Source organism: Thunnus albacares, chromosome 3, assembly GCF_914725855.1.
Source record: "Thunnus albacares chromosome 3, fThuAlb1.1, whole genome shotgun sequence".
Taxonomy (NCBI): Eukaryota; Metazoa; Chordata; class Actinopteri; order Scombriformes; family Scombridae; genus Thunnus; species Thunnus albacares.
In genome coordinates this window covers 34,209,121-34,234,577 of record NC_058108.1, presented here as the reverse complement: position 1 = coordinate 34,234,577, position 25,457 = coordinate 34,209,121, and the positions used below count along the sequence as shown (strand labels likewise).

Sequence of the window (25,457 nt, the reverse complement as noted above, 5' to 3'; positions counted from 1 at the left end):
ATGAATTTGGGGGGCGGAGCTTCTGAAGGTGCATGAAGGGAGGGGTGTGTTTGTTTGGGTGTTAAGTTCAAATATCAACAATCTTTCTCCAGAATGACTGACTCTACCTTTAATCCAGGTCTGTGGTCAGTGTCAACAGTGGTTTCCTGCCCTGAAAATGTGAAGAAACCCCCCCCCCCCAAAAAAAAAACCCAACACGCTCACCTCCAGAGCAAACTTCCCTTGTTCTGCCTTCCCGACGGGCGTGTAGACGCGTACCGTTACACCATCTGATGATTGATTCTCCACAAAGTCATATTCACCGATGACAAAAGCTACAAGGTATGTGGACATGATGGGTGTGGTGGCAAACTTCACTTCCACGAGGTTTTCATCATCTGGATATGGCTTTCGATCAATGACATTCTGGACAGGAAAGAAATGTGACACATGATAAGGAAACGGAAAACTAAAAACAAAAAAGCATTCAGCTGAGCTGTTCATGTTGGGACAATGCCATGATTTCACAGCAGATCATTGGTCAAGAGAAAAAGCTTTCGACTCCAAACCTTTATACATTTTTTATAAGGCTAAGAGTGATGTTGTCTAACATAAACAGACTAAAAGTCTGAAACACTACCGGCAGCTGTTAGAGGCTGAAATATTCATTACACGAGTGTGGTGCCTGGAAGTAGAACAAACAACACACAGATGATTTTGTTATTCTAAAAGCTTTACCGGCTGTGGAGGTAAAAAAATTCAAGTTTGTTCTGATGGTCGTGTTAGAGCAAAGGTCATGAGGTCATTAAAGAGTAACCACACACCCAAATTTTGCAACCTCCCCTTCCAGCATATTTTAAAAAAGCAGAAGAGGACTGGACAATGACTGTAAGGGTCTTGACCTCATGGCTGCGTAGCGTGCGACACAGGAAGTAAGGTGACATCGACTGACCACCGCTCAGTGTAGCATGAACAGCCACAGCGATGTTAAAAAGGTGGTAGTCAGAGCTAACCAGCCATCAGCAGCTGCTGTCAGACTCTCCGTGTCCACACTGGAAAAAAACAAAGAGTCCGCTGCAGCTTTGACCATCACTAGAAGCACATTCACGGTCCTTTGTAAAAGTTTCTGTGTGGTACCTTTGTTGTAGCTGAGCTAGCGGTTCTGCTACGAGAGGCTCTCCGGTGTGTTTGTGTCAGTGCGTAGCCGTTAACATTCTTTTCTTATATAAATTTCATGACGTAGATAAGATCCAAACAGTTGACTCTGTCAGTGTTGGTCTTGCAGGGGCTGATTTAAAACAGTAGTTGGCCTGTTGAGAAATTTTCAACCCATTTTAAATTGAGTGTCAATGTTAATATCAACACCAGCATCACAGCATTTATCACAATACAGCCGTATAATTTAATTTACAGCTCAAAAAACACTTTTAAGTGTGCAGTACCTCTTTAAATTCAAAACAGTTCATCCTCTGGAGAGATGCTGGTATTCTAACAATTATTTTAATTATCAATTAATCTGCTGATTCATTTCTTGATTAATCAAATAATTGTTTAGTCTACGAAATGTTAAAAAAAGACAGTGATGTCTTTGTACTAACAATGACTAACAGTCTAAAATGTTTAGATATTCAATTAGTTCTCATATGAAAAAGAAAAATAACATTTTCACATTTGAGAGGCTGGAACCATCAAATGTTTGGTATTTTTACTTGAAAAATGACTGAAACTATTAAATCAATTATCAAAATAGTTGCAGATTAATTTTCTGCCAACTGACTAATTGATTAATCGACTAATCGTTGCAGCTCTTCTTCCTATTAGTGTTTGGCGTTTAACAACTTGGTGATGGTGGCGTCAGAACAAAGATTATTAGGATCCATCCTCAGGAATCTGAATCATCCATTAAAGGATAAGGCTGATATTTTTTCCAACAACGAATCCCATGAAAAGACGAAAACCAACAATGTGTTAGTCCGTCTGTCAATACTTTCTGACTTCCCTACTGTCTGTTGTTCTAAGCTCCAAAACCACCACTGCTTATTGATAACACAAATCTTTAAAAGCTCACAAATATATTGTCTCATTTTCCTTAATTTCCTAAAAAAAAAAAAAAAAAAGCTGGCTGCTGTACTTTTTACCAAACAGGAGGAAATTGGTTTGGGACTCTTTTCAGCAGCGGATGAATACACCTTTGGTTCTCTAGTGAGTATTTCTGGTGGTGTATGTTCACAGTGATGAAGGAGCGTGTCACCCAGTGCAACAGCGCGACTCACTGATGTGTTTTTAATAGTTTTCTTTCAACAGCAGAGGTCTGCGACACAGAGGAATAAGATATATCAGGCTTTAGATACACACACACACACAATACCTGTTAGGAGATGAGTTCATTGTTGGTTTTGGTCTTTTCATGGGAATTGTTGACAATATGAAAAATCTACAACATCGCCACACATCAATTTAGTATCAATGTTGTCACTGACGACGATCAGGCCTGCAGTTGTTGAGATATCTTTCAATATTTGAACCAAAGTGTAAACCACTGACCTGCATCTGTGTACACAGTCAAGCTAAAAGCTGCATTGTCTTGCGCTGGACTTTAAAAGGTCACAGTATACTTGCTGAGAAAAATACATTTCAACCAGTATGTGCACACAAAAGGTCAAGAGCTGGACTGGCATCAGCCTATGGCAGAGCACAAGTCCTGCTGGACTGCAATTCATCTATTACACATCACTATTTCTATTATTAACTAGGGTTATTTTCCATAATCATTGGTAATTTGTCTTTAAAGAGTCCCTCCAGACATGTTTTAAGACATAAAAATACTCTCCTTGGAAAAATAATGTGTGTCTGACAGAGTTTTTCCACACACAAGTACAATTAGTTTGTGTGGATTAGCTCTATGTATCTGCGATATTGCTCATTTCCAAACCACTAGACTTTAAAAAGTCCATTCATGCACAGGAAGCTTCAGGTTTCCACATCACACTTGTGTAAGTTTCATGATCGATGACCATGACCGATGTTCTCCGAAATAGCTGTGATGTCACAAACATCCTGCTGGTAACCGTTACACGTGTTAAAAATCAGATTTAAAAAAAGGTGAGCTCACACAAACTTTCCGCTTTCAGCGGAAAGTGAGATGTGAACGTGTGAAATGTGGAAAAACAGCCTGAACAAACATTATGCACAATGAAGCTGTCTCGTCAAGTCTCTATTTGATATTAAAAAAAAACAAAAAAACAAAACACATTATTAAAGACCGACAAACTCATACTTAGTCATCAGAAACACCCAAATTTAACTTGGTCAGCGCCCAGATGAACCATGTTAGCCTGGAGGGGTGGTGTTGTTAGAAATAATCTAAGCCAGATGATGTTTTCTGATGCAATTTTGCTGCAAACGCCTTCAGTTAAGGGGATAGTTTGGATTTTTTGAAGTGGGGTTGTATGAGATTATCCATAGTTTTATATAATTATTCTCTCTCTCCATCTCTCTCTCTCTCTCTATATATATATATATATATATATATATATATATATATATATATATATCCTACACATGCTGCACACTGTATCACGCCGCAGATTAGCTGTTCTGCAGCGTAATACAGTAAGATTACAGGAGTTCTGCAGTTGAGAAAATGAAGTGCCAAAGGACAGTAAAGGGCTGTCTGGCAGCGGGTAAAGTGGTGAAGATATTCTAAATATAGTGTACACTTAAACTGATATTGATTTTTTTTTTTTTTAGTTGGGCCTTTTTTTAGACGACTATAATATGTTTTTCTGCCGACCTCGTCCACAGCTGTACACTGCTTTGCTTCTGTGCCTGCTTCTCCAAACTGGGAGCATGCCGACCGTAATACACTGAATATACATAACCACCTCATTCTACCACCCTTACAAAAAATCCAAACTATCCCTTTAAAATCACTGAAAACAAAACACAAGATGTGACCAACAGCAGTTACATTTCACATGTAGTTTAACACAACATTAGCCAGAGGTAGAATGTGCAGCGACTGTCTGATATGCAAGCTACGCTAGAAAAGAAGGAAAACACACACACACACACACACACACACACACACACACACACACACACACACACACACACACACACACACACACACACACACACACACACACACACCAAAAAAAACAAAACTTGGCCTCAGAATGTGACCCAGGCTGTCCGGGGTTTAGAGTTTCTCAGAGGGAGGAGTGAGAATATGACACATACCATATTTGACAAGGCTACTCGGTCCTTGGGAACTATCAGAGCGATGTCAAAGGTGGCTTTGATAGCTGGCTCATCCCAACAGGGGAAAGCTCTGCGAGCGTCCGTGGCCTAGAGGAGGAAGGGGGGGGGGGGAGGGGGGGGACAGACAGAGACAGGACACAAAGTGAGACGCTGTGTATTGAATCAAGATGAGTCCAGACTGTGTTTGGATCCAGCTGAGGTGAACTGCAGTTCAAAGTCCATCATCAAAGCGCATCTTCAGCGTGGCGTCTCCGCCACGTATCTGTGAGCAACTACGATCGCTAAACACACGCTGGCGCTCAGATGAGCAGGTAGAGAAGACCGCGGGAGGCTGTTCGCAGACTGGATACAACCAGGGCTGCAGATGATGAAGTTGTTCAGTATAAAAAGTCAGAAAATGGTGAGAAATGTCGATCACTGTTTCTAAAAGCCCAAGACGACGTTCTTAAGTATCTTGTTTTGTCCCGACCAACATGTTCAGTTTGCCGTCATAGACGACTAAATAAACAAGAAAATATTCCCATTTAAGACGTTGTTTTTTCTTTAAAAATGACTCAAAATGATTGATTATCAAAGTAGTTGGAAACTAAGCGATTAATCAACTTATCATTTTATAAATAGAACTACACAAAAAAAGAAAAAAATAGTAAGAAAAGCTGAACGAATGATAAAGACACCTCCTCTTTAGACTGATGAGGAGGTCTGTTGTCTTATAAACAAGATTTTTTGGTCTTTCTACGCATGTAGGGAGGCGACCGTGTTCACATTATGTCGCTGTGGTTTCCATGTATAGCAATTATTCGGGTGGCCGACTCAGATTTACACCAACCACACTTTTATTGTCTGTTTTTTTTAGACATTTCATTTAGTTGTGTGAGCTGCCACCAGACTCCTTCACTCGCAGTAGGAGCAGGAGTCCAGTGTTTCTGTCTGTGCCAGGTAATGCCCTGCAAGAATGTTTTTCAAAGCTGATTTACTGAAAGCATCGAACGTAGCTGTGGTATTTGTAGCATTCCATTTAAGTAAATGGACTGGGACCAGACGATTTTATCTACTAAGAAGACTTGAGGAGGGGGGGGGGGACGGGGACATGTGTGAGTGTGAGCTAGTGACTAATAAGAGAAGCCGTTACTGAGCTGATTATCATCAGTGTCGGGGCAAGTTCAAAAGTCATAAATGAGTTATTACTCATTTTAAAACTCCTGCTGTTGTAATCAGATTACTCATCACTTCCTTCACTCACAGCCCTCTGAGTGTCTTTCTTTAAAAAAAAAAAAAAAAATCATACCGGTAATTTTTTATCTTATCTAGATTTTGTCTGACAGACACTGATTGTGCCACCATGATGCATTTCCTGCTGCGTTACAACTGATCCCACTCTTTTTTTTTTTTCTTTTTTAAACACTTTCACATTTGCTTTGTCATGTTCGGTGCCTTCCAGTTGATTGTGTCGTGGACACAACTTACATTTTTTTTAAAAAAAAGAGATATTTTGATCACCTGACGCAAAATAATAATCAGTTCTATTTATTTTGCCTCTGCCAGTTTGTACATAATTGATCTTCTTCCCTCCTGTGTTACCATCTGTGTTGTGACAGCTCAAGGAGAAGTTAGCCATGGCGAAAAACACCTTCCTTAACAGATATTGACAAAGATTCGAGATCATCACCTTAAAACTGTTATGTAATGCTACAGCAGCACTAGGAAAAGAAATAATTAACACATTGCATTACCGTGATTGCTGTCCTGTGATGCACGGCATTTATTGTGTTTTGCTTTGTATATATTAGGATATCTGGGAAATCTTATGATATTTGGTGAAGAGAGTTTCTATTAAGACAATACAAACTTCCTGCTCAGCTTGTAGGAAGGTCTGTGTCATATAAATGGATTTCAGACCATCTCTTGGTGGGATTTAACTGAATTATCAGAGCCAAATGTGTTCTGAATTGGTAGATGAGTGCGATAGAGGTCGGATCATGTTAGTTCGGGACCGGACCGAGACCTCCTCCTCTACAGCGTCTTGGTGAGGTTGTCCTGGTCAACACCTGAGTGTGATTACTGTGTTCAGATCTGCTGAAACTAATCGTACCAAGGGGGAAAACAAAACAGAAACCGATTCAACTGGACTAAAAAAAGCGCATGTTTGAAAATGAGTTTGAGCTCGGTGGCTCCTGTAGCCGGGGGAGCTTTGCATACTGGGATGCAAATGAGCTTCTGCATTTTGCTTCTCTTGTTTTTTGTTTCTGTGTGAAAGGAAACCGAAACCAAGTCGGAAAACGCATCAAACTTACCAACAACCACTGGTTTGGACCAGAGCAAACCAACTATAGGTTTGAAAACAAATTTTAGCGCGAGCAGTACGAGGCCATAAAATATTTTTGTCCTGCTCTAAAGGACGCAATATGATTCTGAAAACAAAGCTGAGCAATAATTATGTAATTTTTATGGTCTAATTGTGTGGTTATTACCTTGAACTTGGACTGTAACACCAATAACAACAATATACTGATTTCTAACTAAAGTAGGTCATCTGTACGTGAGGTAACCAGTCTGTCACATGAAATCTGTGTGAAGCCAGTACCTGAGTGTTGCTGAGAAGTGTCAACCACAATGAAAGACAGCCAAAACAAAGTTTTTTTTTCTGTTCACTTTTCTGGTCACTGACTCACTCTTCTCTCTTTCTGTGTGTGTGTGTGTGCTGGAAGGATTAATGGAGAGAAACGAACCTTGACCTACAACTTATTTTTAAAAAAAAAAAAAGTGCAAAAAAAGATAGGGAACGCATGTGATTGATGACTTTTACATGCACACAGCTGGTTTATATCCTGCAGGTGACGGTGTCCAGTCTAGACTGACCTGGATTGAACTTTCTTTTCCAGAAACACATGTAAACAGCATTTTTTTTTTCAAAAGCATATAGAGTGAAATATGAGCTATTGCCTAATCTTTGGGACAATTCTGGAAAAACAACAACATTCACATGACCGTCACATCCTCCTAACGTTGCAACCCAGGCAAGTATTGGGTTAAGCAATCCCCCCCCCCCCCACCCCACCCTACCCCTCCCCACCCCAGGCCATCGACTCACCTCAAACTGTGTGACTGCAGCGTAGCGGATCTCTCCACCCGGAGTTGTATATTTACTTCTATAGAATCCTTTCATTTTGTCGTTCAGCTCACCCACAAAGTCTATCTTCAACGTGCCAGAGCCTGGGGAGGCGTGCACAGAGAGAGTTGCACTGTTCGTTCAGCCATGACCAAGGGGGGAAAATTTGTTATTTTTCAAAAGCAACAGTGATAGAAAAGTGGTTTAAAAAAAAAAAAAAAAAAAAAAAAAAAAAAGCAGGGACAAGCAACAGCAGAGTGACATCGAGTCCCTTCTTACCTTTCTGTAGAGCGCTAGGAAATGACAGGGTGACTTTCTCATCCTCATTTTGATAGTTGAATCCTGTAGCATTAATTTCTGGACAGAAAAAAATAAAAGATGAGATCAGACGAGAGCAACAATTTTCCATTTATGACAATTTTTTTTTTTAATAAAAAGAGGGGGAAAAAAAGGCGGAAAAGCTGACACTCACCTTCTCCTCCCTCCGGTGCAAAAGAAGCTGTAATGATGTCGATGTCAGCACAGTTCATCACAATCTGATTTGTGGCTTGTGTAACCTGTAAATATTGACATAAAAACAGCACAACTTATACTTTGATAATCTTTGCCGTGTTATGATTCTGAATCCAAGTCTGTCCAGGAACATGAAGGACATGATGATGAGTATGCAAATAAACCAGAGTTTTTGTTTTGTATTTCTTTTAACAGGTGCAGGAAAGAAGCTACCAGCTAGGGTTAGGGGGTTAGGGGGTTAGGGTTAGGGTTATGGTTAGAGGGTTAGGGTTAGGGGGTAAGGGTTAGGGTTATGGTTAGGAGGTTAGGGTTAGGGGGTAAGGGTTAGGGTTATGGTTAGGGGGTTAGGGTTAGGGGGTAAGGGTTAGGGTTATGGTCAGGGGGTTAGGGTTAGGGGGTAAGGGTTAGGGTTATGGTTAGGAGGTTAGGGTTAGGGTTATGGTTAGGAGGTTAGGGTTAGGGTTAGGGTTATGGTTAGGGGGTTAGGGTTAGGGGGTAAGGGTTAGGGTTATGGTTAGGGGGTTAGGGTTAGGGGGTAAGGGTTAGGGTTATGGTTAGGAGGTTAGGGTTAGGGTTATGGTTAGGGTGTTAGGGTTAGGGTGTTAGGGTTAGGGTTATGGTTAGGAGGTTAGGGTTAGGGTTAGGGTTATGGTTAGGGGGTTAGGGTCAGGGTTACAGAGGCCGAAGGGCAAAACTAGTCACTGATAAAGAATCTGTTGAGGTATGAAAAGACAAACAAAGAAAAGAAAACTAACTACGGAGCCTCTGACATGTGATGTGTAAAAACTGATTGTCCAACTTATTGAGGGCCAAACACAGTCTCACACATGGATGCGGTGCAGTTTTTCCAGAGACACTTGAAATGTTCAGGAACATTTCCTGCATGGGGTCATAAGTAAGCCACCTCAAGACCTGGTGACATTTCAGGGAAAATACCAGTGAATGAAAGCAGTAACACAGCAGGGAAGGAGGTTACGTCTGTCTGATGAAGCCGTATCAATCATCCAAAGCTCCGTCAGACGCTGAGCCACCTTCAAAATCTTCAATCTGAAGTCTGTGTGTCTTGGTGCGACAATATCAGAGCATCCTGTTCTGTTCTTTTCATCATTATTATCTTTAATATCACATCAATAATGTTAACTACTCTTACGGAGCGCAGAGCACAGTTTTGGTGAGCAGGCATACGGAGAACAGAGACGCCGGGTGTCACATCCATGGAAAAAGAGAGACTGCAAACGGGTTTGTAATTAAGGATTTAAAATTCACTTGTCACTCCTGCTGATTAACGGGGGCTCGGCGGATGGACATGCCGCTCCGCCGGAAACATCTCTAAATGTAGCTACAGCATTTCAACTGTACAACTGTAACATTACATCACTATCTTCATACTCTGCTACGCACTCAACCATCTATCCCAGCACTGCCGTGACACGTGTGAAAAGGCACGAGACGGATATGTAGCTGCATGTGTGAATAGTGAAGATCACTAGCGGTGCCTGAAAGGTTACGCCAGTAATCTACCAGGAACTAAGTGTGAAAGAGGCTCTAGTGACATTCATGGTTTGTGGCAGCGCTGCTGTTTGAGACGCTGTCGGAGGCTGACACAGCGACAGAGAGCCAGTAATTATGAAACATGCCGGGCGAGTGGCAAATTGCCACATTGCTCAGGTTTCTTCCACTCCATTGTATGTTACCAAAGCTTTCTACAAACCGCAGGTAAACAGGGTATTACTGAAGCAATCTGTCACTCTGGTGGAAAAAGTTTCACTTCCTAGCAAACACACAGCCATTAAAAAAAACAAAACCAGCTCCTGCTGAAATGAGGATTTTGTAATTACCGAAGGGAAACATTTAAATGATTAATACAAGAACAGAATGTTTGAATATATTCAGAACTTATTTGAATATGTTCTATGAATATATTTTGGCTGACTATATTTTGAATGGTCTTGCTTTTTTTTTTTTTATTTTCCAGCATAAAATTTATGCCTATACACACACTCCTTGTGCTAGGTGTTGTTCTAAATGTTTCAGTATTAATGTCGATCAAATACCAGATATACTGATCCCAAAACCCCCAAAACATACTTGTGGAAATTGATTGTCATTTCAAAAAGCATTCAATGCCAACTTTCACTTAGTTTAGTGCCAAAACAATGACTCGATTAACTGACAGAAAGATAATCAACTGAATGTTCAGTTTACAATGACTGTTGCTCAGACAAAACATTGTTCTATTCGTTTTACAGGTTTGTATTCATGTTCTATGGAGGTTTAGTTATTTTATTATTATTAATTTATTACCATCATCTGTTCTTGAGAGTGAAGCAGTTTATATCCCATTGGATAAGGTGTCATTTAAAGCTAGTATTTACTATTTTACACATTTGAACCATGTATCATGATGTGGTCTGTCTTGAATACTCTGATAATATGAGTATTTACAGACAGGTACAGGTGTTAGACCACTTAGCTGACAGGTGCGCTCGCACAACAGAGCAATTTACACGCTGCGACCACAAAATCCTGAAATAAACTGAAAGCTGGTTTGTTTGTTTTATGTGGTAGTTATATAGAGGCTAATATCTTGTTATGCCCGCTGTATCAACAAGCCAACTGATTCACTATTACAGGACGGGTTCACAATTTCTCAAGTCTGTCATAAAACAGTCAGGAGTCCGAATGAACAGTGAAACATGTTTTTTCTTGCTGTAATCATTCCTCCTGTTCATACTGACCATTAGAAGATCCCTTCATAATGACCTTACGATGGAAGTGATGGGGGACAAAATGTAAATGTATTTAAAGTTGATCTGAAGCTAATATGAAGCATCAGCGTCCAAATGAGTCAAATCAAGTAGATATCTTTCAATGTTACAGTGTTTTTAGTGCCAAAGTTCCTCTATTTGTTACTATACTTCCACCACAGCTCAACAAGGAAACACAAAGAGGGAATTTGATGCTAAAAAGACTGTAAATGTGTCAGATATCCACTTGATATGACTAACTCAGACTGCTGAAGCCTCATATAAACTTCACATCAACTTTTAAATGACTGTGTGGACACACTGTGGATTTTGGCCTCCATCACTTCCATTTAAAAACACATTTGAAGGATCTTTTAACAGCCAGTATGAGGAATGATTACAGCGAGGAAAACCTCTTTCACTGTTCATATGGACACCTGACTGTTGTTTTAAGACAGACTTGAAAAACTGTGAACCCAGTTTTTCAAGTCTACCCCTCAGCTTAAGTCAGCTGAGGGGTAACCAATGTTAGGCTGCAGTTTTCATATCAAATTGACCCAGAAGGGATGTTAAAAAGAACTGCTTAACTAGAGCTGCTCTGATAACAACTAATCATTCCATTTCATGCTCAGGTCAGTGTTAGTAGATTCGTATGTAACGTTTAACTCAAGTGAACTGAATGTGTGCGTGAAGTGGAGGGTGAGAAGGGCGACATGATGTTGCCATGATTCAGCAAACCTCAGTGAGCTTTAGCCAGCGACCAGGTTACTTCACTTCATTCACTGATATCTGATTAATAAAACCAATCACAATGTTTGTTTATAATAACTTCTGGCACTGAGAGTGAACCAAAACAGTAAAGTTGCAGCCAGACAGCTAAACAATGAGCTGAAACTTGCTATGAACCTCTATAAAGCTGAGTGGAGCTGCAGAGTCGCTGATAATTCTCTGTAGGTTCATCACTATGAGCCACGACCAACACATCCAGCCACTGACAGCCAGTGGTGGAAAAGTACATTTTGCTTAAGTACTGTACTTAAGTACAATTTTGAGGTACTTGTACTTTACATTTGATGCTACTTTATACTTCCACACCACTACATTTCAGAAGGAAATATTGTACTTTCTACTCCAATTCATTTATTTGACAGCTTTAGTTACTTTTCAGATGAAGATTTGACACAATCCTCTCCCATTAATCATCTCACGACCCCTCAGATTAATCTGCTGACCCTTTGGAGGGGCCCGACCTCTAGGTTAGGAACAACTGGACTAAACTAGCTAACTGTATATAAAGTAGTTCAAACCAGCTCCACCTCCAGCAGCTACAACAGTAACATGCTGCTCTAACACTGATGCTTCAGTATTAATAATCTATGATGTCATATGTAATAATACATCTGCCATCCCAGATCCTCTCTGTATGGAGTTTGCATGTTCTCCCCGTGTTTAGGTGGGTTTCCGCCAGGTGCTCCAGTTTCCTCCCACCATCAAAAACACGTATGTTACGGTTGAAAGGACCAGTGTGTAGGATTTAGTGGCAACTGTAGAAACATGGCGGTGCAACATGGTGGGCTCCATGGAAGAGGACCCGCTCCATACGTAGATATAACAGGCTCATTCTAAGCTAACGAAAACACAATGATTCTCATTTTAAGGTGACCATACACTAATTAAAACATACTCATGAATATTATATTCCACTTCTGCCAAGTCCGTTCCCCTTGATACCACTTAATTCTGCACACTGCACCTTTAATACTCCTGTCAGTAACCCTGACCAAGGCACTGGCAAAAAGAACTGGAGTTGGTCCCCGAGGCGCTGCACTGCGGCTGCCCACTGCTCCTGGTGTGTGTGTGCACAGGATGGGTCAAATGCAGGGGATCGATTTCCCCACGGGGATCAATAAAGTAACACCTTCTTCTTCTTGAAACCATTACTTTTACTTTAATACTTTCACTACATTTTGCTGCTAATACTTATGCACTTTTTAAGTAGGATTTTATACATTGCTGTTATTGGTGCTTTTACTTAAGTAAAGCATTTGAATACTTCTTCCACCACTGTGCATTGGTGTCACAATGAGTTAACGTTGGTGACACACAACAAACTGCTCTTGAGCGCATTTTCAGGAGCTGTTAGCAGACAGCTGCTAAGCTAACATGAGAGTGCAAGTCTGCTCCATACAGGACTGTTGTGCTAGTTAGCTTCAATTAGCGTGCGGCTAGTCGCTGAAATACGTGCCTAACTGTTATATTTTTATCTATGTGTTTCTTACAGCCACTATGAGCCATGTCAGCAGTCTTGTCAGGGGTGGTTAGCTCGGTTAGCAACTGACAGCTACATGCCCAACACCGCCAGCTAACCCGGGCTGCTACTGCCGTTATCAGCTCTACAATTAGCTCGCTAGTAAACGTTAGCTGGTCAGATTACATAACAACATCCCCGTCATGCACTGACAAATGTATGTAGCTTCACAATCCGGTATAACATACCTCCACCACCGCCTCCAGCTTGCCCTCGAAAGTGAAGTCGATGAGGTCGGGCTTCAGACACAAGCCGTAGTTGACGGGGTAAACGTCAGTCGGTAGCCGAACGAAGGGCCTCCTTTCGGGCATGGTTGCTGTGTGTTTGGCCGGCTGCGCTAACGAATACGGTTCTGTGTGTAACTCTCTGGATGTTAACAATACAGAGCTGGTTAAAAAACGGGCTTCGACGGGTGATCACGGACTGCAGGAGGCGACTCTGTGTATGAGATGTATCCCTCTCCGCACTGCCAGCTACTCTTCTCTCCGCTCGGAGCCCAAACAACTCAACTTAACCAACGTCGACCCTACAGACATACTACGTCATCACGTTTCAGCGCTACTTGCCAAACGTCATGCGTATATTAGCTGTGCAAGTGTGCAACCAAAAACAATTTTACTACTATAAAATCTTATCAGTTGAGGAAGAAGTATTCAGATCCTTTACAAGTGTAAAAGTGCAATTTATAGCGATGTAAAAAATTGTCTATTACAAGTACAAGTCATACATGAAAAATCCTACTTAAAGATCACCTCCACATATGTAATAACGGTAATAACACATAAAAATACTCTGCTTGGAACAATAATGTATGTCTAGTATGGTTTTTCATCAAGAAAATCCTTAAAATGGCTTCTACTCCTTTTCCCTCATTAAAAAGAATCTATGAATTTAGTGTTTGTGCACTGGAGGCTTCAAGTTTCCATGCTTTCCACTTTCAGCAGATGAATGTAAAAAAAAAAACAAAATACTGTACTTACATCATCATGCACAGTGAAGCTGAAGCTCAAACATCTAACTGTAGGAACAAGAAGAAAAGCATAATTTAGAGTGGAAGGGGACTTTAAAGATCTCCTCCAGACATGTTTTAAGACATATAAAAATACTTTGAATAATAATTTGTGTCTGATATGGTTTTTCAACAAAAAAGTTAAATCTTTTTTCAATTCCTAAAATTACATTTACTCTGGTACAGTACGAACGAACGACTGACCTATCGATCAAAAAAATAATTCAACAGAATAATTGATAACGAAAATTGTTGCGGCTCCACCCAATTGTCTTGTTTTGTCCTGACCAACAGTCCACAACCCAAAGATATTCAGTTTACTGTCACAGAGGAATAAAGAAACCAGAAAATATTCACATTTGAGAAGCTGGAATCAGAGATAAAATAAGAAACCATAAGAAAAACAAGGACTTTCTCCAATATTTAATTATTTATATATCTCTCATATATCATTTCACAGGACATTGATGTAGTTAACAAATCAATCCATCCAATGAAAGTGGGAGCTTTAGGCCTTTTTCAATACTTCAGAATAAGTCCCAATAGTAGAAATAGAAATTGGGTCTAATTTTTAATTTTTTTTAAAATGATTTTTTATTTTAATTTTCTATAGACCAATCAGTATTCAGATGAATGAATACATGAATCTACACCCTCTGATACAGTAGGTGGCGGTATGCACTTTTAAAGTTGGTTTGCGATCCGCCAATAAAAACGAAGAATAAGAAGAAGAAGTGGCAAGATGGCGATGCACATGAGGAGGACGCTGGTAGCCCTTCACCGAGCGACAGGCAGCAGTCTGAAGGTACTGAGACATTTAATGACACTTAATATATGTAACGTGTAATTTGTAGGAGAAGCAGCTCGTTTGTTTTTGCATGATATGAAAGCTGCACAGAGTCCTGACCGGAAGTCGCTTAACGTTAGCTCATGTTAGCTAACTGTCAGGAGGAGAAAAACTGTCCTTTAAGACACATAAAGCACAATAACATCCACACAGATACGTGGGAGCATGTTTCTGACAGGAAAAATGGAAAAAAAGTAGGATGAAATGTTGAACTGGATCAATGAAATGGAAGAACTGGCGTTATAATGAAAATACTCATGAAAAGTCACAAAGTCGAATTGAATATTAAGTCAAAATTAGGAGACACTGAACTATGAGATGGTAAGTCAGTCAAAATGTTGGCTTATTACCGCATAATTAAGAGGTAGTATGTAAGAAAGATATTTATATTTCAAAATTTCCATTCATTTACTCTTAAAGGACGAGTTCACACTTTTTCATGTGTCTTAAAACAGCAGTCAGGTGTCCTTATGAACAGTGAAAGAGGTTTTCCTCGCTGTAATCATTCCTCCTGTTCATACCGGCTATTAAAAGATCCTTCAAATGTGCTTTCAATGTAAGTGATGGAGGCCAAAATCCACAGTGTGTCCACACAGTCATTTAAAAGTTGATGTGAAGCTTATATGAGGCTTCAGCAGTCTGAGTTAGTCATATCAAGTGGATATCTGACACATATAAACAATAAACTATAAACAAAAGCAGGTTGTTCAAAGTTGACTGGAAATCACTTTAAATGCAGCTCAGTGTCTCTTAGTTTGCTTTCACACCTGTAGTTCTGATCCATTTCCTGTTTACACTGACTTTTTACAAACAAACCAAGAGGAGTAAACATGAAGTTTATACAGACTGAAAGGTAACTCGGTGATTGTCGTCCTGCATCATCAGGACCAAGGTGGGGAAATCAAATTCCAGTGACTGACAGAAGTTTATGCAGCACTTTAATGCTTCTGATGTGAATATTTGGTTTCCCCTGAGTAAATAAAACTATCGATCTATATTTATGTTCTTTGGTGTCACAAAGAAATAACGTCTCGAAAAGTCTTGTTTTATCAAACCAACAGTCTAAAACTCAAAGACATTCAGTTTACTATCATATATGCCAAAGAAAAGCATCAAATTCTCACATTGAAGAAGATGAAACCAGCAAATATTTTGTGTTTTTTGCTTTAAAAAAACACAAAAACAATTATAATTGCTTATCAAAGTAGTTGCCGATTAATTTTCTGGCATCAACTAATGGTTCCAGCTCTAAACCATAAGACATGCTTATCAAAAATTTTATTTATTTATGTTAAAAAATGCCAAAATTATGTAAGTAAACAATTGGCCAGTATATCTTTATTGAATTTTTTTAAAAAACCCTCAGATACTTAGCAGTGTCGGTTATACGCCTCTAAAATTAGTGACTATATGTTGCACGGAGATAAATAATAATTTTGAAAATGATGGTTAAACATTTATTCTCCCTCCTCCTGTCAGAATGCTGAGACGTCTCTGGACGTGCGGCATCCCGTCCCACTGTTCCTGCCGGTCCGGACCAAGAAGCGATATTTCATCCCTCCGGCGGTGGGGCTGAAGGGGACGAGGTCGGAGAACTTGGAGGCCAAGGCCCAGACGGCAGGCATCGTTTTCAGACAGCAGTACATTGAGAGGCCCATCAACATTTCCTGCACTGGTAATATTGATCATTTGAAAACCCGATAATTATCGTGTTAACTCAGGAAACAACTACTCTTCCCAGGCTCCTCGCTAATGGTTCTGTGAGGCTGAACCAGACAGTAAGATAGATAGAGGAGTAGAAACGTTGAACTGATGATGGAGCTTTTTGAATTTCACCGTGAATGTCGACGAATAAAGTCGACATTCGCTGCGAAGTGTGGAGCCGCTCGTCATCAGTCAGCCAGCATTTGTGCATTAAAACTCCTTTTGTTGGTCAATACGGTCTCAATAATGGTGATATGTGTGTGTGTTATAAATAAAAACAAGATTTACAAATGTGTAAGATGATTTGTGGGTAATTTATGGTATTCAGGAATGCATTGTCCAATCCACAAACAGATAAATACACCACAACTTCAATAAATATCACCATTTTTTATATGATGATAATAATAATAACTTTATTTGTATAACACTTTTCAAAACAATAGTTACAGAGTTCTTCACGGAGTAAAGGAACACCGAAAGCTTGAATAAAATGTAGGATCAAATAAAAACAAACAAACAAAACCACTCAAAATGCAGGCGCAGTAAATATTAAAGTCAGCTCAACACAATTAAACAGCAGGCTGTAGATTGTATAAGTGTGTTTAGAGAAGAGACTTGAAGGTTGAAACTGAGGTGGTGAGTTCCTCTGGTGAGGCGTTCAGAGTCGGGAGGCCTCGATAGCGAAGCCTCCGTCACCTCTAGCTGCCGACCTTGATCTAAGAACAGCCAAGAGATCCTTCACCGGACGACCTCAGACTGTGATTCAGTTTATAAGTGGTGAGGACTTCAGAAATGTATTTTGTAGCAAGAACCCGTTTAGCCTTGAATGGAATTAGTCAAATTTAAAACCGTTGTAGCCAGTGAAGAGAGGCCATGATGGGATGATGTCATCACATTTCCTTGAATTAGTTAAAATCTACATATTGTGTATAAATATTCAACTTCAAGTTCATAGATTTGTCATTTATTTACAGCTTGTTACATGTGTGTGTATCGGGTTACATTTGCTACAATATACAACATATGTAGCGTTTAAGTACTGATGGAAAACTCGGACATCTGGCTTTTTAATGCATTCATGCCAAATTTCTAAATGGGGAAAGGAGTTTTTCTAAAAATATTAAAAAGCTCGTCACCCTGTGATTAGACAATCATTAACTAAGTAGTTTCATGTGGAATATTCTGGTGTCATGTAGCTTTAACTTTATCAAATTCAATATGTAAAATACTGATATATTAATTCAAGTTATGATGGATTTATTTGTAAAATTGTTCTACATTCATTCAAATTGTTTGGTGTTTGTGGATTGAACAAAGCATTCATGAACATCATAAATAACCAACAAATCGTCACACATATTTGTAAATCTTGCTTTTATTTTTATTTTTAATTTATCACTGTTATTGAGACTAGTTTCTCTCCATGAGTATACACTTATTGATCAGTCCTGTCTGCTGTCTTCACCAGCGGGAATCTTCGACGCCTACATCCCTCCCGAGGGCGACGCTCGTCTTTCCACTCTGTCTAAAGAAGGACTGAAACAACGGACCGAACAGATACGACAGAGCGCCACCACACAGCTAGCGTAAGAACGTCTCTCTCCGTCCTTATCTTGTTGTTCCTGTTGTTTTTTTTTCTTGTCAAACATCTGGATTCTACAGAAGAGAGTGGAGTTTGTTTTGGAGGAAATATATCTGTTTCACCTCAAAAATATCAACTTTTCACCAAATATGTAAAAGTCTTGTGTCGTTGTCTTCATAGGATCCGTAAGATCAAAGAGCACGACTCTCAGTTCACGACGAAGGATTTTGCAGAGCGAGCTCAAGAGATCTTCATCGAGGCTCACCACGCCCTGACGCAGTAAGAAAACCAATTGTTTCACACTTCAACCGGCCAGCTGACAGCCGCTCTCACTCTGTTTATTACAGTGAGACATTCGTAACAGAAGTGAGAGTTAAAGACCGACCTGCTGTTTTGTTTTTCAGGTTCAACAAGGAGAAACTGCACTCCTTGGTGACGGAGAGGTGTTACCCTGTAAGTCCTGAAGAGCCTTCATTCAGTTTCATCAGTGTCTCCTCTATTTACTGCTCTTGGTGTCTCACTACAACTCCCATCATTCCCTCTGTCTCGTGTTCAGGAGATGACGAGAGGGAACCGCTACAAGACGATCCGCTGGAGGTTCGTCGAATCCCTGGAGGCGCCCAAAGTGGTCCAAGCCCGCTGCCCTGACATGATCAGTAAAGGCAACCTGTACGGCCAGGTGACGGTCCGCATGCACTCCAGACAGGTACGACTCACGTGTTAACGGACTATAGTTTTTTTCTATAAATGTGTGTTAATATCATTTTGTTGGATATGATTAATACAGATACTGTTTCCAGTAGTTCTAAACAATGTGCTGCCAAGAATAAAGTCCAGTTTTGAGCACAAGTTCAGTTAAAATCACATCCGAACATGAAAACTGAAAATAATCTCACTGTAAACTTCTGTTCATCAGTCAAATACAAGAACAACAGCAATGAGAAAGTTGATATTTGTACAGTGTTTCAGGTGAAATGGTAATGACTTAATAAAATAACATTGCTTAAATAATGAACTACTGCTCTTTATGATAACAAATCTTTTTTTTTTTTTTTTTTTAACCAGAAAGGTCTTATTGAGATACAATATTTCTGCTATCAGGGAGTCCTGGTCAAGATGACAGCAGAAAAAAATAAAAAGGTTTCTAAAAAAGACAAATAACATCACAAAAACATACCAAAAAACATGCAGGGATCAGGAACCAAAAAGATTCATGGTAAATAATGGCACTTGTTAAAAGTAAAAAACTGTTTTTTTTCACTTGTTTCAAAATACTTCGGAGGTAAATCGTGGCAGTAAAGGAAAACGATGTAGAACATGAATCAAAGGGACGAAACAGAAGAGGTTTTATACATCATATTACTTATATCTCCATATCACTCCGAAGTATTCATTAGCATAAAACTTAGCTTTAAATTTCTTCTTTAAAAGGAATATGAGGATATAAATATGATGCTCCATTAGCAGGACTGCATGATCATCATATTCACTGTGACACTTAAAGATCCCCTCCGGACATGTTTTAAGATGTTTATAAAATGTTCTACTTTGAATAATAACTTTAAAAAAAAGTTCAGTTATCTTGTTAAAATCCTTAAAATGACATCATCTCCTACTTCTCCCTCATTAAAAAAATTCAGAATCCCTAAATAAGTTTTTCCTGCTGATGTCTCCTCCTTCTCAGTGTTCAAGTTTCCACATCACACTTCTATAAGTTGAATACTGAACCACGATTGGCTTCAAACTAGTTGTGATGTCATAACTAGTAGGTACACGTGTTAAACTGAGATTTAAGGAGAGCAGAGAGAAACTTGTAATTACGATAACTCTGACAGGACATGAATGCAGCATCAACCTACTGAACTGACTGTTAATCTCAATCTGCTCGGATGAAGACTGATTAATTGTAATATTATTATAACCTGCAACGCTGCCCTCGCTTCCCTGCAGAGCAGAGACCTTAACCACATGGATCTTTTTTCTTTTTTAATTTTTTTTTATGTCGTCTTTCCCTGCAGACTCTGGCCATCTACGACCGCTTCGGTAGGCTGATGCTGGGCAGCGAGGAGCAGCCGAAGGACGTCTTGGAGTATCTGGTCATAGAGCGACACCTCGTCAACCCGTACGGCCGCTGGAGGTTACACGGAAAAATAGTGCCGTCCTGGGCTCCCGCCAAGGACCCGATTATTAAGGTGACCCTCCGCTCTGCACCGACTGACAACATTTATCTTTTACTAAGAAAAAGGCAGAGGTCCAAGGCACTCTCTCTGTCAGAAGGAAATTAAAAAGCCTTTATTAACCGGACAGTTAATACCTCACTTTAATGACCACAGGAACAGGGTCGGTGAAATATGTTTAGTGTTTCGGGCTTTTCATTATCATTTTATTATTTTTTCCGTAAATTATTTTTCCATTCCTTACTGTTACATATGCTTTTATACGTTATCTCCATACGGCTTTTATTACTTCTCATAAAATAGACTCATAAATATCTCCCAAATACTTCACCCATCATTTTAATAAACCGTCTGAGCTCCTCATCGTCTTTCACTGAGGATGTTCAACAGTCCTGCAATAAATCCTACTTTCATGAAGGTTATAATTTTTGTTAAAATTGCTACTGATATTTTGTCCGAACCCGTTTGTATCAATGAAGGTATTAGAAACACTTCTCATTATAACACAATACAGTTTAACAGCATCATGCTACCGTTATGTTTCGCTTGCTAGCAAACAGTTGCTTATTTACAACATTATCGTTCATTCGAGTCGTGTTTCTGTCCACCTGGTGATTATAAGTCCATTATTCACTCTCTTTTAGTTCTGTTTTTGCTCTCCACCAACTTCCTGAGGGAAACATCTGGCTCTTTAGCTGCTAAATGCTCCACTGTGTTCACCAGCTAGTCTGCAGCTAACTGTGTCTGTTTGCAGTTTGTGTACAGTGGTTTTTTTTAGAGCTTCTTGCAACGAAACAGCTGCCTAATGTAGCCGAAAACGTTAAATTGTTTGTTGAAACTGCTTCTGATATTTTGTCCGAACCCGTTTGTATCAATGAAGGTATTAGAAACACTTTGTATTATAACACAATGCAGTTTAACAGCATCATGCTACCGTTATGTTTTGCTTGCTAGCAAACAGTTGCTTATTTACAACATTATCGTTCATTTGGAGTCGTGTTTCTGTCCACTTTGTGATTATAAGTCCAATATTCACTCTCTTTTAGCTCTGTTTTTACTCTCTACCAACTCCTGAGGGAAATATCTGACTCTTTAGCTGCTAAATGCTCCACTATGTTCACCAGCTAGTCTACAGCTAACTGTGTCTGTTTGCCGTTTGTGTACAGTTGCTTTTTAGAGCTTCTTGCAACAAACCAGCTGCCTGCTGTGGCCGAAAACGACGCTATGAGAGCGCTGAGAGTGAACCAAAACAGTAAAGTTGCAACCAGACAGATAAACAATGAGCTGAAACTCACTATAAAGCTCCGTAAAGCCGAGAGGAGCTGCAGAGTCACTGATTATTCTCTGTAGGTTCATCACTACGAGCCACAACCAACACGTTACACACTGTCAGCTTGTTATTATGAAAAATATTGATTATCCGCTTCAAGTAACACACAGGAGATGTGCTGGTTAGTGTTGTTGGGGTTCAGACCTCAACCACATGGATCATCTGGTGATCTGTTCCCTAAAGTTTACGTGCGTGTCGGTGGATAAACACAGTCCCGTTAAATTCCCGAGGTCGTGTTAAGTGTCTGCGCTCGTCCTCACACTGTAATGTCATTCTGTTTGCAAGACCAGAATAGAAGATGACTTGCATTACACGCATCGCTGCAAAACGTAGAGAGCGTAATCACCTTAAATCTGTGACTCAGCCTCTGCAGTGTCTCAGATGTTCCTGACAGATGGAGCCTGACAGATGCTTCTCTGACAGAAACGCAGAGTTTTACCATCAGCGCTACTGCAAAAGTGTTTGTCAAATAAACATAAAAGTGGGGACACAGTCTGCTGGAGGCCAGAGCTGTAATCAATTAATCAATTAATTAATCTCCAACCATTGTGATCATCATTTCAATGCATTTTTAAGCAAAAATTGCAAACAAATGTGGGGATTTTAAGCTTTTCTGTGTCATACATAGTAAGATAGATAGTAAACTGAATATTTTTTGGATTTTGGATGGTTGATCAGACAAAAAAAGACAATTGAAGACATCACCAAGGACTCTAAGACCTTTATAACTGATATTTTTCACTATTTTCTGACATTTTATAGACAAAACAGTTATCAAGATTAATCGATAATGTAAGTAAGTTAGTTGCAGCTCTACTGGAGACGTCTTTATTCTCATAGTTGCTTTATGATGGCCAGTTCTTACACAAGACAGAAGAAAGTTTCTTCCCATCATTTATTTACAACAAGAAAATCAGAGAGATTTAATTATCTAATTAACTATAACAGAACGCTTTAAGTCTCAAGATAAATCTCAAATGGTGTTTGTCAGAAACAGTGAAAAACATGGATGATGTTAAGTAAAGGATAATTGTAAGTAAATTATTTTACATTTTCTGTACTTTTCAAATCAACAATGGCAGTTTTTACATACATATGCTACAGATATCCTAAAATTAGCTTCACCAAACCTCTTCTAATTCTGTGGTTATTTCAGGCTCCTTCGCCTGTCAATCAAAACCTGTCGAGCCAACGGACAAATGAAAGCAGAGCATTTTCACCAGCTGTGAAACAAAAGAACAAAAAAAACAACAGTTTTTTACATCATAGCTCAATCACTGCTCTTGTGTTTATGGGCAGTAACTGGTAATCGTAAAATTTAAAGCATCCAAAGTAAATAGCGAATACTTCCTTATTCTAAAAAAAAGTCTGGGAAACATCTACAGTGATATAAAAGAAAAAGAATAAAGGAAGGTGTTTGGTTTTTCTTTGGCAAGTAAAGGACGGGTTTACAATTTTTCAAGTCTGTCTTTAAAACAACAGTCAGGAGCCCAAATGAACATTGAAACATTGAATTTTCTTGCTGTAATCATTCCTCCAGTTCATACTGACCATTAGAAGATGCCTTCATAATGCACTTACAATGGAAATCCACAGTCCTCCTTTTGTGCAAAAAAATATATTTAAAGGTTTATGTGAAGCTAATATGAAGCTTCAGCATCCAAATGAGTCAAATCAAGTAGATATCTTTCAATGTTACAGTCTTTTTAGTGCCAAAGTTCCTCTTTTTGTTACTATACTTCCACCGCAGCTCAACAGGGAAACACTGAAGCTAAAAAGACTGTAAATGTGTCAGATATCCACTTGATGTGACCAACTCAGACTGCTGAAGTCTCATATAAGCTTCAACTTTTAAATGCATTTTTGCTCAAAATGAGGAATGTGGACTTTATCCTCCATCATTTACAGTGTAAGCACATTTGAAGGGGATCTTCTAATAGTCAGTATGAACAGGAGGAATGATTACAGCAAGAAAAACCTGTTTCAGTGTTCATTTGGGTGCCTGATTGTTGTTTTAAGACAAACTTGAAACATTGTGAACCCGTCCTTTGTTATTTTCCGTTGGCTTCCCACAGTGTTGAATGTTGCAAACTGGTTTTCTCATTAGGGTCTGCAGTCAAGGTCCACTGGTAACAAAATATGCTGTTACATTACATGTGGAGTGGATGGCACTAATGAGAGATTCTTTATTTATCTGTAATATGAGACAATTTGGGAGATATATTAATTTTAATTTATTTTTCTAAAGTTGCTCCTCTTATTCTTTCAGACTGTTATGATTCCTGGTCCAACCTTGAAGCCAGGAGAAGAGTTTGACGCCCTCAACTATGAAGTTCCCAAACCAGAGGCAGTACAGTGGCATAAATAGACCACCAGGTGGCACTGCTCCTTTCTTCAAAACCACAGTTGGACATTAATAGCAGTCACGGGCCAAATGCTGTTTAAAATTTGGCTGTGGCTGGTTAGTTAGTCCGTTTTGGCAGGAAACCAGGCTTCCTTTGGAGGCTTTTTTTCTGTTTTGAAAAGTGCTGTTGGCTGTTAAAACGTTGAAGCAGCAGGTGAGTTTTAGGATGAACAAACTGCTTTGTCTTGTAGCCAATAAAACTGCTTCTTACTCTGCAGCAAATCACCACATAACAGTCTGGATTCAACCAACTCCTTTCAAGACTTTGTTTTTTTTTTTTTTATGAGACTAATTTAATGTGTACATGTAAAGAAAATAATAATAAACAGACGTCCAGAAATTGCATGGTTTATTTCTGTGATGAATATACTGCATGTTGACCTTGGGGGGGAAATACAAAAATAAAGTGTCCCATCTGCTCTTCTTCACACCAGTAGATTTCAGTGGATTTTTTTTTTCTTTTATCAGAATAATCTGTCATAGAAGATACATACAAAACTGAGAACAGAACATAGGCTGTTTCTCTCTCTGCAAATCAAGGGATGTGTTACAACATTTTTTTTTTTTTCTTTTTACGTGACAACAAATTACAGCACGCTCATTCAAAAACACAAACATGCAACGATGCTCACAAAACTAGGTCACTCCATTGACAAAAAAACTTGGCGCGGTGGTTAACAATGAGATAAAAGAAACCTCGAGTCACTGTAGCTGTTTGGGACTGAATGACACTGAAGCAGCTGAAGTGCTGATGATTGCCACCATTTGAGGAAACTGACACAATTGCTGGCATGGAGATGGTTATTACATCAATACAGACTACTGTTAACATTGTAATTATTATCCACCTAAAGACCTTTTCCAATATAATGCTGCTTTTAAAAAGTCACAATCATTTGCATCTAAAACTTTGACTAACAATTCTGAGCCTTTTTAAAATATTACTTTTCCTTCTCAGAGTGTGAAATATAGGCCTGTTAAAGGGGACATCACATATTTTTTGTGATTTTTCACAAAATCAGTCATTTTTATACTGGTATGATGTTGGATTTCTATGTTAAACATGGTTAAAGTAACAAAAATTGAGGTGAACATATGAAAAATGTTACTTTCAAGTCAAAAGTCAGGGCCTTAGCCTGTTCTGAATGCTTGGTTTGCAAAGTTACCTCTCCTTTCTCCTTGTGATGATGTCAAATTGTTCACGCATGACCACAAACAGCCTAATTTCAGATCGGATTTCAGCTCAAACATGTATGGATGTATTTGAGAAACTGACATTTGGGGTAAAGCTTGAGAAAAAGAAGTTAAATCCTACTACCATTTGTTTACGTAGCTTCTGCTTCCTGAAGCTGGCCAATCAGAACAGAGTGGGCTCATTGGAAGGGGGGACTTAAAGAGACAGGAAGTAAAACTGCCTGTTTCAGACAGATGCTGAACTGAGGGGCTGCATAAAGGGTCAATATAAGATAAATAAGGATTTTT

At 39.3% G+C, this 25,457-nt stretch overlaps 2 protein-coding genes across 2 annotated transcripts in view; one reads left to right on the top strand and one right to left on the bottom strand.

The window, feature by feature from the left end:
• The window catches only part of npepps (aminopeptidase puromycin sensitive), a 28,449-nt gene extending 15,001 nt beyond the window's left edge, over positions 1-13,448 (bottom strand). Inside the window, exons 1-6 of the mRNA XM_044340315.1 lie at positions 13,108-13,448; positions 7,824-7,908; positions 7,631-7,708; positions 7,334-7,455; positions 4,222-4,329; positions 205-405 (exon numbers count right to left, since the gene is read on the bottom strand). Of these exons, the coding sequence (XP_044196250.1) occupies positions 205-405; positions 4,222-4,329; positions 7,334-7,455; positions 7,631-7,708; positions 7,824-7,908; positions 13,108-13,230 (717 nt within the window). The 5' untranslated portion in view covers positions 13,231-13,448. The remainder of the gene's footprint in view (positions 1-204; positions 406-4,221; positions 4,330-7,333; positions 7,456-7,630; positions 7,709-7,823; positions 7,909-13,107) is intronic.
• A 1,178-nt stretch (positions 13,449-14,626) lies between these two features.
• On the top strand, positions 14,627-24,408 carry mrpl45 (mitochondrial ribosomal protein L45). The gene is made up of 8 exons (XM_044340502.1): positions 14,627-14,733; positions 16,255-16,450; positions 17,951-18,068; positions 18,245-18,343; positions 18,469-18,517; positions 18,621-18,770; positions 20,083-20,256; positions 23,841-24,408. Exons 1-8 carry the CDS (start codon positions 14,671-14,673, stop codon positions 23,937-23,939), a joined length of 948 nt encoding a protein of 315 aa, XP_044196437.1. The 5' UTR covers positions 14,627-14,670; the 3' UTR covers positions 23,940-24,408.
• Positions 24,409-25,457: the final 1,049 nt, after the last annotated feature.

Excerpts from the sequence above, each read along its gene's own strand:
- mrpl45 (XM_044340502.1), top strand. The coding sequence starts at position 14,671 with ATGGCGATGCACATGAGGAGGACGCTGGTAGCCCTTCACCGAGCGACA. Across the intron at positions 18,069-18,244 it reads AGCGCCACCACACAGCTAGC|GATCCGTAAGATCAAAGAGC; the intron begins GTAAGAACGTCT and ends TTGTCTTCATAG. Across the intron at positions 18,771-20,082 it reads TCCGCATGCACTCCAGACAG|ACTCTGGCCATCTACGACCG; the intron begins GTACGACTCACG and ends CTTTCCCTGCAG.